Source organism: Neurospora tetraspora (genome assembly GCF_033439725.1).
Source record: "Neurospora tetraspora strain CBS 560.94 chromosome Unknown B0H65scaffold_2, whole genome shotgun sequence".
NCBI classification, from domain to species: domain Eukaryota; kingdom Fungi; phylum Ascomycota; class Sordariomycetes; order Sordariales; family Sordariaceae; genus Neurospora; species Neurospora tetraspora.
Window position 1 is genome coordinate 205,900 of NW_026944384.1, and position 13,809 is coordinate 219,708.

Here is a 13,809-nt window from a genome sequence, read left to right on the forward strand (position 1 = left end):
GTTAAGTTGAATCCTAATTAAGATTAAATAAAAAGTGAAATTTGGATAAAAATTTAGTAAAAAAGAACTTAGGACTTATAGCGCGAACCCTACCCTAAATTTTTAGAGAACGAGTCTTTTAAATTTACTCCGAGGGATAGTCTGAAAGTTACTTATACTTTAATTTCTTTACCTTATTATACTATAGGACTTTTATAAGTAGGTTCTCCCTAAATAGTCTTCCTAATTCGGTTACCTCCGCGGTTAATATATAATAGCTATAATTAATATTATTTTACAGTCGGGGTTACAATTTATATTAAAATTATTTTATTTATTAAGAGGGTATTCGAACTAGTATATGAATTCTTTTTTTGTTTATTTATTAGAATCCGGATTTAGGGAATCGAAGTCGGTCTAAAGAATCGAGGGTCGGGCTAACGGAATCGAAGTTTTCTAAAAATAGAAGTTAATCCGGACTAATCCTATAGGTAAGAGTATAATTTACCACTACTTAAATTATAGAATTATTATAATTAGTCGTTACCTAAGATTAGTAATAAAATTTATAGGAGGTGAATTTATATAGCTGAGCTTAACGTTAATATAGCAGTATAATAATAATAATAATAATAATAATAAAGGTAATAGTATTAGATATAGTATTGAAAGTAATAATATTAAAGGTGATATTGAAAGCTTAAAGGTAGTAATATTGAAAGTATTAGTATTGAATATAATAATATTAAAGGTGGTGATATTAAAGGTGGTATTAAAAGTAGTGATGTTGAAAGTGGTAATATTGAAAGTGTTAGTATTGAAAGTAATGATGCTGAAGACGGTGTTGAAGGTAGTAATATTGAAAGTATTAGTGTTGAAAGTAATAATATTAAAGGTGGTAATGTTGAAAGTAGTGTTAAAAGTAGTAATGTTAAAGGTAGTAATATTGAAAGTGTTAGTGTTAAAAGTAATAATGCTAAAGACGGTATTAAAGGTAGTAATATTGAAAGTATTAGTATTAAAAGTAATAATATTGAAGGTGGTAATGTTGAAGGTGGTGTTAAAAGTGGTGATGTTAAAGGTGGTAATATTGAAAGTGTTGGTGTTGAAAGTTTGAAAGTGTTAGTGTTGAAAGTAATGATGTAAAGGTAGTATTGAAAGTTTGAAGGTTTTAGTGCTGAAAGTAATGATACTGAAGACGGTGTTGAAGGTGGTGTTGAAGGCGGTATTGAAAGTAATAATAAGGTGCTGAAGGTAGTAATGTTGAAAGTGTCAGTATTAAAAGTGGTATTAAAAGTAACAATATTAAAGACAGGATTAATTAAGATAAAGTATTTTATAGTATAGAATAAAGTATTTTATAGTAGTAGATATAGAATATAGTATATATAGAGTAAAGATAGTAAAGTTGGTATTGTAGCCCGAAGGTAAAGTACGATAATACTGGGTATTATTAATATTTTTATTATCTTCGTTATTTTTATCCTTATCCTTATTATTATTATTATCCTTATTATTATTATTAACCCTACTTAGTATTACTATTAGGGTTATAGTCGAAAATAAAAGTATTAGGCCTAACGCTGCCCTTCTTACCGAAGGTATATTTACTAAGGGTACAATTAATAGCCTTATTTAAATTATTCTTCTTCTTCTTTTCTTTCTTCTTCTTATTCTTCTCCTTCTCTAACTCCTTAATCCTCGCTTCTATTTTAAGAAAACGGTTATCGACAACGTAGTAATTAGGGTAACCGATAGGGGTAAAAATAGGGAGGGCCAGGGGGACGGGGTAATTTATAGAAATAGGGGTAAGAATAGGAAGGGCCGGGGGGACGGGGTAACCGGAATAACCGGTAAAGGTCTAGGGAGGGCGGGCTAAAGTAACGGTAATAGAATTACTAAAATCCGGAATAACAGGGCGGCTATAGACCGGGGAAGTAAAACAACGTACAATATTATTGTGGACCCGCGGGATTATAGGGGTCTCCTTACTATATGCGAAATTAAGGGAGCCTTTACAAAAATAGTAATATTAAAGAATATTTAATATATAAAGGTAAATATAGATAAAAGATAATGTTTAATATATAGAGGTAAAAATAAATAAAATATTTATTTAGAGATAATTCTTTACTTCTCTATACGAATTATAGGGTAAATAGTATTATATATATCGTTATACTATTTACGAATAATATTGTCGGCGGGGATTTCGCTATTAGAGATTTATATTAAGCTTTATAGAGTAAAGTAGACGATATATATTTTGGGGCGACCGGTAAAATAAAGGACTTTATCCTTAGTATAATCAAAGTATTTTTTACTTTTACCCTTCTTACTCTTAATATAATAGTATCTATTTTTTATATAATAGAGATACAAACTAATATACAGTATACTATATAGCTTATTATTATTATTATTATTATTATTATTATTATTATTATTATTGTCGTTATCTTCCTTAATATCCTCGTTGGGGGCATTATTAAGGAGGGCGACGTCGCCAACGTTATTATTAGCGTCGCCGGAATTCTAAATATTATAATTAATATATTAAATTAAATAATATGTTATTAAATATTGTATAAATATATAATGTTCTTCTTCTTTACTAAGGGGGTAATAATAGTAATTTCAACGTTTTTTTTAATATACGAAGGGAAGTAGACGCTAGGCGGAGGGACGGGTAATTAAATTTTACGATTACTATGAAGAGTAATAGGAATGGCTACAATAACTAGAATAATAGGCGTATTAGGGCGGCGGCCTTTAGGGGTAGCGGGGACGGAGATAAGCGGCTAATTAGAATTAGGAATAAAGTTAGTAGGCGGAATGAAAGGTTTAGAAAATATTATATTTATATAGAGGTAATAATTATTAAATAGACGGGTTGGTTAAATAGATTAATTATATAATTAATTATAATTTACGTAGTATTAAATAGGTTAATTTAAGGAAAAAGGAAGAAGAAGAAGGGAAGGGAGAAGGTTAGAATAATTTTGAATAATAAGTAAAACGTATCGCTAGCGAAGGTATGGGTACGGGCTATAAAATATGAAGGTAAGTAATTATTAAAGTAGGCAATTACTTAAACGGTATTTATTAAATAATTATGATAATAAACATTAAACAATAAATTTATAAACTACTTATTAAAATATATAGCCCGCCAAACCGATTATATATCGCCGAATCGTCTATAGATAATCGAGTAACCTAAATATCCCACCCCAAGTTAAACCTTATATATACACTAATTAAAGCCTCCTTTCCTTCTTCTTCTTCCGTTCGATATTTTCTATCGACATTTAGTTAAGGGTAACTTTAATATACTTTAGTATATTACCCCCCTCGGGAAATTAATACGTCCTTTCTACTTATTAATCTATTTTCTCGCCTCTGGCCCCCTCTTACGAAGAAGAAATTAATACTCCCCCTCTTACAAAGGAAATTAATACTCCCTTTCCACTCGTTAAGGAGGTCTAGCAATACGTAATTTATATTATTATTATTATTAATTAAAAGGGAAATTAAATATATATTGGGAGGGAACTCCCCCTTTTACAAGGAAGAAATTAATATACCCTTTCTACTTATACGTAATCTATATGATTATTATTATTATAATTAATTAAAGGGGAAATTAAATATACGTTGGGATAGAATTTGGCTTAGGGAAGCTCTAATTAAAGCGAGAAATAAAAGTTCTAAAGTAATATTTCCTATAGTAAATAAACGGTAAAAATAATTAACGGTATTTAAACTATACCCGTAGAGAAAATAGAAGCCGGTTAGTTATTATTATAAATAATTTTATCGACGATATACTTCCAATTGTAAGTGACATTCCTAGGTGTAAAGTATCCCGTAAATAAAGCCTCTATAGTATTATTATATACGTTAACCTTATAATACGCCCGCGTTTTTTATTTGAAGAAGTCCTTTATTATCGCCCGGTATTCGGCGGATTTATCCTTTATTTGAACTATATTCATAAATACTACTTCGCCGGGCGTAAGGTACCCTACGAATAAAGTCTCTATAGCGTTATTATTTATATTAGCTTTGTAATATACTTACGTCTTTTATTTAAGGAAATATTTATTTATTCTAAGGAGTATTCTTACGGCTATATTTTAACGATTATAGTCCGAATTGACTTAATAAATAAATTAATATATCATAACCCTTATTCTAAAACTTTTGGGGTAATATCTTCCGGCTCCCTTAGTTTAAGTATTATTTCCGGCGCTTTAAGGGTATTAAACTTTTTTAGGGGTTCGGTAATTATTAATTAGGTTCGGTAATAAGGCAATTATAATTATTTTATAATTTAGCGGACCGCGTAAATATTATATATATATAGCGGTAGTAAATACGTTCGAGAATTTTATTAAAGAAGAAGTAATAGAGGGTTTAGATAGTGCTTTTTTTATTATTAAAGGGGAATATATATAAGTAATATAGTTGGCCTTTTCATTAAACGAGCCGAATAGTAAATTGAATTTGGAGATATTGTTGGCCTTTTCGTTAAACGAGCCGAATAGTAAATTGAATTTGGAGATATTATTGCAAGTCGGTTAGTATATTGAAATTTAGAGCGTTGGTTATAATTTCTATTATAGGAAGAGATAGAAACGGTGAAGATAGTTAGCGATATCGGTAATAAATAGCCGAATTAGCGGTATTAATAATATAATTAAACGAAATAATACCATTAGTAATAAAAGCCGAAGAATTAGTATTATCGGTAGTAAGGTTAAATAAATTAATAGTATATTCGTTTATATTATTATTTAAATCCGCGTTCTAACTAGTTATAATTTCGATTTTATTAAATTAGTTGAACTAAATAAAAGTAATACTGGAAAAGGCTATTCCGAAGTTAATCCCGACGATAATAGTTCCTTAAGAACTAATTATAAAATTAGGCTCGGTAATAAAGCTATTATTATTATTCGCGGTCAAGTATATAAATTAATAAACCGACTATATAGATACAAACCGACTATCTCTACGTAAAGGTAGTAAATTGGCGCGCTCTTTATAATGTAAATTATATTTAGGCCGTCGGTTATCTTACCGCTGTTAGCGTAATTGGGCTAACACTTATTAAAGTCTAGCTTCGATAGGCCGTAATCGCCTTTTTTTCGGCGTTATTTTTAGGTTGCTCCGCTGGGTTCTTTTCTAATTGCTCTACTCTCGGCTCTTAATTTAGGCGTTTAATAATTAAGGTAACTTTCCGACGTTTAGGGCTCGGGGTTTTAAGCGGTATCAGTAGTAGTGATGGGGTTTCCGTTGTACCTTTGGCTACTCTAATAGGTTGAGCGCGTATTAGTATTAGGAGCGCTTAAAATTTGTTTGGGAATAGGATTTAATTTAAAAATTATAGTATATAGATTAGCTAATATAAAAGAATGAAAGGCCGTTATTTATAGTATATAAGTAAATAGGAAATAGAAATAGGCCGACGTCTATATAGGAATAAGTATTAGCTATATACGAGCGAAGTTGGTTAGATAGAACTGAAGTGCCTAAATCCGATAATAGAATTATATTGCCGCTGCCAGAGTAGGAGTAAGAGTAGGAGCAGGAGGCAATATCCGTTGAGGCCGCCTTCGAATAATATTAATATAGCGCTTAGATTGGGCCTTATTACTCTTCGTACGTATAGTGTTAATATTAAAAGGATAATCGAATATAATGCCCTATAACTTTTTTACCTTCGAAATAACTATATACGTTAAGCTAAGTATAAAGTCGTCCTTAAATATATTAAGGATAGCGATATTTATAATTGTACTTTACGATTTATATATTATAAAAATATAAGCAATGGTAATTAGGGATTGCTTTTTAGCATAAAAAGTAAATCCTTTTATATACTTTCGAACAGAGCAGAAAATAAGTACGATTTTAGTATTAAGACCCTTATATTTAAAATAGGCGGGGCTACTATAGCTAAGGAAATATATTAATAGTATATAAGGCGGGACTTCTTAAAGTTCAATACCCTACCATTATATAATATCGTAAATAGTATTAATAGTATTATTGATTAAGGCTTTTTCGATTTATACATTCTCTATAAGTATAATTTTAGTACTAATAATTAAGGGGAACTATTTATAAAGATTACTTACGCTATTAGATTCTACCTTATTGGTTCTATTATTAATATAGTTAATATATATTTGTATATACGGTACCCCGAATCTTTCTAAATAATTAAAATTATACTCCTTTACTTTATCGTTAGTTAGGTATATACGTAAAATATCCTCGAAATAGTTAAAATCCTATCCTTCTTCTAATAGCTTCGTCTTTACTTATATAAATAGGAGATTCTAATATTCCCTTATTGGCCGAATATATTGTAAACCCTTAAGTACGTTTTTGACTACCGCTTATTCATTACTACCCTATTAGATAATTTATTATAGTTCGATAGTACGATTGAAAGACCGGTATACTAACCTTCTAAATATCTTTTCCGGGATAAATTAATTGTCGGGCTTTGTATCAATAAGAGCCTTTTCTATAATAGGAGGTAATTAGTAGAAATTTCCGATTAGAAGAATATTTTGGCCGTTAAAGAATTTATTATTATAGTCCGGAAAACCCTATTAGAGGCGTTTATTTATATAGTATATTATTTCGAGCCTAATTATAGACTTCTCGTCGATAATAAAGTACTATAAATAACAAAGTTATAATTATAAAGATACGAGGTTATTAGAGGATAAATTTAGCAAGGCTATACCGTTTTTAATAATAAAAAATAAAGAAGCGAATATAATAAAAAATTATTAATATTATTAGCCGCTATATTAGTAGGAATAATATATATAATAATAGAAGGTTTATTGAAAGTAATAATTAGCTCGTTAAGCTAGGTAGAAAGTCGGCGAATAATATATGATTTGTTAATACTATTTTTATTATTAAAGTGTATTTTAAGAGGTTGGGGGTTATTATTATAAAAAACCGTTTAATAATAATTTATAAATATATTGTAGACGAACTATTATTTGGAGTTGAAATTATCTATAATAATATTCGTTATTTCCTCCGCTTCGAATATACTAGGATTATTAATTTTTATAAGCTTCTAGAAATCCTAAGTATTTATTATAGGACCGTTATATAATTTATAATAGGCTTTTTAATTGTATTCGAAATTAACAGTGCGACGGCTAAATATATTAATATTTTTATTAGTATTTATAGGCCGACCCGGGGCTTCAAGAGCTATACGTATTTAATTATCTTACTATATATCTTCTTTTGGTAGAGTAACTTTAATATTGTCTTTGGGCGCTGGTTTAAAGGCCTCGTTATAATAGTCGTTATTATAATTATATATTTCTCGATACCGGTTATATACTTTAAACTACGAAGTATATTCTACCCTATCGATTAATTTCAAGTTATTATTTATATTGTAGGAGTAATAGAAGGTTATTTTAATACGGTAAAAGTTTTAATAATTGTCTATAGTTATATCCCTCTTATATTGGGGTATATATTTAAGAATCCGGGGTTTCCTATAGAAACGTCATAATTTAATAGATTAGTTCGTATAAATATAGAATTGGAAGTACGTTAATTCGGCGAATTAGAGATTATATTACAAATATGTATTATATTAGGTAAAGTAGTTATAAATGTTATTATTAATACTTATACTAAAGCGGTTTTAATTTTCTTAGGGATAATAGTCTATAAATCATACTATACGTATACCTTCGTATAGAGGAAGATTAAAAAAATAATAATAGACCTCTTAGATAGATTAATTACGTTTAGTAATTAATTTATTTATTAATTTAGTAACGAAAAATATTAAGAATTTAGTATTAGAAATGCGAGGAAGAGTTTAAGCCGTTAATTATTAATAAGATAGTAATTTAATTTCGGCTTTAGAATAATATTTGGTAATATAATAAAGTACGGCTTAAATATTAATATAAGGCGATACGTCCGTATTAATTAACTAACCTAGCGAAATAGTAGGGTTCTAATTATTAATATTAGTATTATTATATATAGTATCGAATATATTGTAAAAGGGGTTGAGCCTACGGGTAATATATAGACGGTTATATATATTGCGCGGAAAGTTAAAGTAGTATATAGGTTCTTCGGTTATTAAACCGTTTGGAAGTTTATAGCGTTATAAATAATATATAGGATTATATTAATACTACTATATATAATTATTTATACGGGATAGTATAGCGAAGGTAGGTTACTTATATTCACCTATACGTACAGTAAATATATTACCTTCGGCTATACTAGCCGGGGGCTGTCTATAAAGTTTAGGATTTATAGCCGTAATATAGATTCTTTAAAAAATAATAAAAGCGTCCTTACTTTCTAGTATTTTAAATTAATATATAAATACGCCTTTATATTAATATAGGCTATAATTATAAGGGCAACTACGAGTTTACTATTTATACGGGTCCTAATAGTCGATAATACGGAATTTTAGGATAAGAACCTTATTACGGAATATTCTATATTTCTTTTAGAAATACTATATACCAATTATTGGATTATTTTAATAAAAGTTTTATATAATCCTCCTACGTTCGCGTTTGCTATTATTAAATTATTTATTATACTAGGGTATAAATGTAGCTAATAATTTCTAATATAAATTAATTGACATAAAGGTAAGGAAAAGAGATAATATACTGAATTTATAAATATATATTTCGAGAGTTTATTTTTTAATTCTTTAATTGGGCCTAATATTATATAGAGTGTTTATATATTTTACAATGGATTTTAGGATATACTCGGCCTAATTTATATTGCCTTCAAACGCGGCCTTAAATTCTTATAAGCGGATAGTACCTTGTTTTAGATTACGATGGATATAGAAAGAATTCTTTTAATTAATTTAGTTCCATATTAGGGTATTAAAAGCGATAAATTAAAATTAGGTATAGCGAGTAAAGTAGTTATCCTTCTATTTTATAATATATTTAATATATTCTATATATAATACTTAATATAATTATTAGGCTATAAAATTTATTTTTCTTTAGGAGTATAAGGTAGGGAATACTTATAAGAATAATAATTATAATTAGTTAAATTCGTTTAGGAGGGTAGGCCGGGTAAAGGGGGGGATTTTTATATAATTATAGTAGCCCTATTTATTACGGTCTAATTGTATTAGTTTGGGCTCGGGGGTTGTTAGGTTGGATAGGAGACCGGGATTAGAGGGTAGATCAGGACTAGAGGGTAGAAAATCCGGATTAAATGCTATGTCGGCGGGAGTTAGAAGAGGTGCGGGAGTTAGAGGATTAGCCGGAGTATTTAGAATAATATTTAAAATTGGGTTTGGATTATAGACGGGGCCGAAATTAATATATTAAAGAGGGGGTTATTTAGGTTGTTATATTCGCTTCTAATTATTTAACTAGTCTATAAATTGGTTAAATTAGGCCTAGTTGGTTATAAGGTTTAATATAGTGGTAACTTTCTTATTTTTAATATTATTAACATTATCGTCCTTATTAATATTAATATTTTCTTTAACCTTTTAAGTATTTAGTTGGTCGAAGATATTGCCGTTCTCCGGAAGTTAAGAAAGGCAGGTAGGGTTAATAATAATATCCTAATAACTAGGGTAATTCGCCTGCAAATAATTTAATTAAATTTATATATTACGTTTATTAATAAAATAGTTTCGACGAAATTACTATCGTAATTATTCTTAGTTACTTATATTCTAGGGGCGAAGTATAATAATATTTAATTCTTCGGGTAGAAGGGGTAGACGATTATGTATTATACTAATATTTCGAAGAAAGTTAATAATATAGCTATAATAATAATATTGAACTACCTATATTAAATAAATATTAATATAAATATAAACCCGGGCAGTTATTTATTCCTCGATATATATAAATATTAGGAAACCGGGATTCATATCGCCGAAATTTATAAAGTTTTTAATAGAATAATAAAAGATATCCCCGGGTCTGTCCTTTTTACGCTTATTAATATAATATTTATATATACTATATATAACCCGTAGATTTAGCTATCTTTTTTTATATAGATCGTAATCCTCGTATTCGATAGTAAATATTATATTATTAAATTTACTTATATAACTCTCGTTAACCGGTTTAATTACCTTTTATTAGAGGTTGGGGTTATAATTAATTATAAAGGGGGGACGTTATTCCCAAGGTTAGAAAGGGGAGTTAAAAAGAAGTATATACTCCTAATTAAGGAGATCTTCTAATTCGGGTTAAGGGATAACGAATTCCGATTAAGTTATATTAAAATTAAACATAACTATAACTCTAAGGGTAGGTGGTATTAGAGGCCGAGGGGGCTTAGGGGGCGCCGGTATACTTAAAGTAAGGCCCCGAAGACGTAATAGCGTTAATATTTAGAATAAAGAAAGGGAGAATAATAATAGGATATTTAATAGTAAGAGGTTACTACTAATACTAGTAAAATTGGTATTACTTTAATGGTTATCGTCTTCGTCGTCTTCGTATTTATATTAATCGTCCTAAAAGTATTTTAGATATTGAATTATTTTATTATTACAGCTATTAATCAATTCACTACATTGTTATTTATTTTTATATTAATAATAAAAGATTTATTTTATAGCGATTATTAATTTAAATATAAAATATTAGGGTAGTCGATTATATATAACCGAACCTGGGTTTAGGGAATTATCAACGGGATTAATATATTAGAGTTCTTATTTAGTTTAAAAGCCGGATTTACGTAATAAATATAAAAGTTTATAAAGGTTGGGCTTTAATATTGGACGTCCTTTAAATAGGCAATATTATAATTATAGTAATTAAAGTAAGCCGGACCTTGGTTATTATAATAGCTGTCTTTAATATTTACTTTAAAACTAACTATTTTAATATTAGCCAGGGTTAATATTAATATATTAAGGGATAATAGAAAACCTAGTAGGTTATATAATATCCGAAGAGAGGGTATAAAAAAACGTCCTTATTATTGAAATGGTAGCGTCGATAATCCCTACGGATTATTTTACAAGTTCGTCGGGCTTCTATAATAGAGGGCGAATTTTATAAATTTATACTTTGTCATAGAAAGGAAGGATTTAGTATATATAAAGTTAATATATATAAAGCTAATATACGTAGAATTAACGTACGTAGTTAATTATTAATAATAGTATTCTATATAAGCCGTTAAAGTAAAGTATTATTAGGGGCTAAAAATTATAGACGGTATATTATAAGCGCTATAAGAATTTCCTAAATAGGCTCTAGAACGGGTACCGGTATAATAAGTATACCCGGTACGTTGGAAGCCGCTTCTATAATAGTAAATCGGTTACGAATATAATTAATTATTAAGGATAAATTCCGTTAATATTAAATTTAAATATTATAATATTTACGATATTATTAAACTAATTTATTTTAGAACCGTTTAAAATAAATTTATATAATAAAAATTCTTTTCTATAATTCCTATATTATTATAATTAAAACTCTTCGTCATTATTTTAAAAATACTATCTAAACGGCGGAAGAGAGCTAAAGGGAGAGCTAGGGGGATTAATAATTAAAACTATATTTATTGTATAAATTATAAAGAAACTCTATCTGTACCGCTATATTTCTCTATCTGTACCATAACCCACTTTTTTTCCCTAACCCTCGTATTCTCCCTAATATTCAATATATTCTTTTATAAATTTCGCCCAAATTCCCCGCAAAATCTAGGCATTATAATATTTTATAATATAACTTCAGACTATAGTACCCCACCCAAATTTACACTACGATATATACCTATATTAGTCATTTTATAAAGTAGTCTTATAGCGTATTATAAGGCATTTAGTAGCCCGGTCGCATATTATACTCAAATCAATTAATCGTACTCAATTAATTAATCGCACTCAATCTATATTAATCTATACATTATTAATCTATCTAATTTTTATCATAAATCTGGATACTAGAGCTTCCTAGAGCCTCCTAGCGCATTTATTAGGCTTGCGTACCAACGATACGTACGCTGCGCCAGCTACTCTATATATTAGTTAGAATACTAGCTTGCGTACTTCCTTCTCTTATAGTACTAGTAGTACTTTCTCCTCTACCCCGTATTATATTACCTCCTCTCCCCCCTCTACCTCCTCCTCTTACGGTATTACCTCCTCTTTGTATAGTCTATATAAAGCTTCGCGGGCGACTTCGTTCTTTCTATAACGGAAGAGGCGGCTAGTAGTCTACTTTATCCTCTACCTTTAAATTAACGCCCTCCTATATAAATACGTTTCACTAGATTAATAGCGCTACTTATATCGAAACTATAGGGTTGCGGCTTACCTTAGGCTATCGGCCGCGGGTAGGCTAGAAGCGTAGCCGTCCCTATCCCCGGGGACCTTATAAAACCGCTATTTGGAATTGAATTAGCGCCGTAGAAGGTAGAGGAATTTGAGTATTAATTAGTACGGTCGGTCGGGGCAAGGGAATTTAAATATTAATTAGCGTTTTTAATTGAAGAGTGTAATGGTCGTATGTAAAAGGTCTTGTATTTCGAGGGCGGCTACGTAGATTCTCTATACGGTTAAAGTTATAATATTTAAGGTACTTATCTTCGTTAGTTAGACTCCTTTTAAGCTACTAGTAGGGGTAAAAGTCCTATTTCGTTAGTTTTAATAATTAAAGCCGGGTAAGAAGGCTAGGGAATAAGGAATACGAATATAGTAAACTAAATCGCTTAATAAATTTGCCCGTATATAGCTTTAGCTTATCAGGAACTGGCTTCTAGGCCGTAGGGATAATACCTAAAGTAATATATATATCTTGTCTTATTACGCTAAACTATACTATAGTTTTATCCAATGGGTATGCGGTACTACTTCCTTTCTTAATTTAGAGGAAAAACCGTATAACGGATAAAAACCCCTAACTACCCTATTTCTAACCCTAATCCTAGCTCCCACGCCTAATACGCCGCCTTACTACGTTACGCTCAGAGGAGATTTTGGTTACTTTATTATTTATTATCTTTTCTTATCGTTATTTTTCGTCCCAATAAACTTCATTACTTTTAATTAATTAATTCTAAAACCCCGCCCCTCCTACCCGGCGCTTCGATGCCGCGTTTTCGTCAGGTAATTCTTTATCCTATTTTTAAAATATAAGGGTAGAAGGGAAGGGTCTTATTCGTTAGAATTCTTCGCTGATTAAGCTCTATCGGTTGCTTATATATATACGCTTATATAGGCCGGGATTAGTAAGAGATAACGTAATTAACTAATTATCGTAGTCGCCGTACGGGTTTTGTATTTTAATACCGAATTAATACTATAGCTCCGGAATAGATTTTAGAAGTAGGGTTCCAATTCCAAAACCCTATTAATTAGAGCGGAAAGAGAAGCCATTTCTTCAAATAAGGATAAATTTTATATATACCCAATTACGTATTGCCACAGTTTTAGACTAGAGCGGGCCCTCTATATTTTTAACGTTTATTTAAGGAAGAAAGTAGGGAACAAATTTCATCCGAAAAATCGGATAAAAGAGAAGGGAGCGGGATTCGAACCTACGACCTTTCGGATAAAACCGAAGGTAAACCAAATTCAGATCTTCCCAACTGAGCTATCCCTCCCCTAAAGTAATATAGTATTGTTTAATAACTAATTTAAGCGCCCTCTAGTATACCTAGTTAAAAACCTCCCCTAATTACTATATATTAAAGTACTTATACTAGGTAAATCTTAACTCTTTATCTACGTATTTATCGATTCCGCGCTTTATTATACGAAGGAGG

The 13,809-nt window shown here is 29.6% G+C and overlaps 1 protein-coding gene and 1 pseudogene across 2 annotated transcripts; both read right to left on the reverse strand.

Moving 5' to 3' along the window:
* Nucleotides 1-8,002: 8,002 nt before the first annotated feature.
* B0H65DRAFT_421503 (uncharacterized protein) lies at nt 8,003-8,158 on the reverse strand (the record flags this gene model as incomplete). The annotated part of the gene is made up of 1 exon (XM_062824347.1): nt 8,003-8,158. A coding segment is annotated over one exon (156 nt), but the record flags the coding sequence as incomplete, so codon positions are not given.
* Nucleotides 8,159-13,560: 5,402 nt separating this feature from the next.
* On the reverse strand, nt 13,561-13,647 carry B0H65DRAFT_t147 (annotated as a pseudogene). Its single transcript has one exon. The product of its transcript is annotated as a tRNA-OTHER (tRNA).
* Between the last annotated feature and the right edge of the window lie 162 nt (nt 13,648-13,809).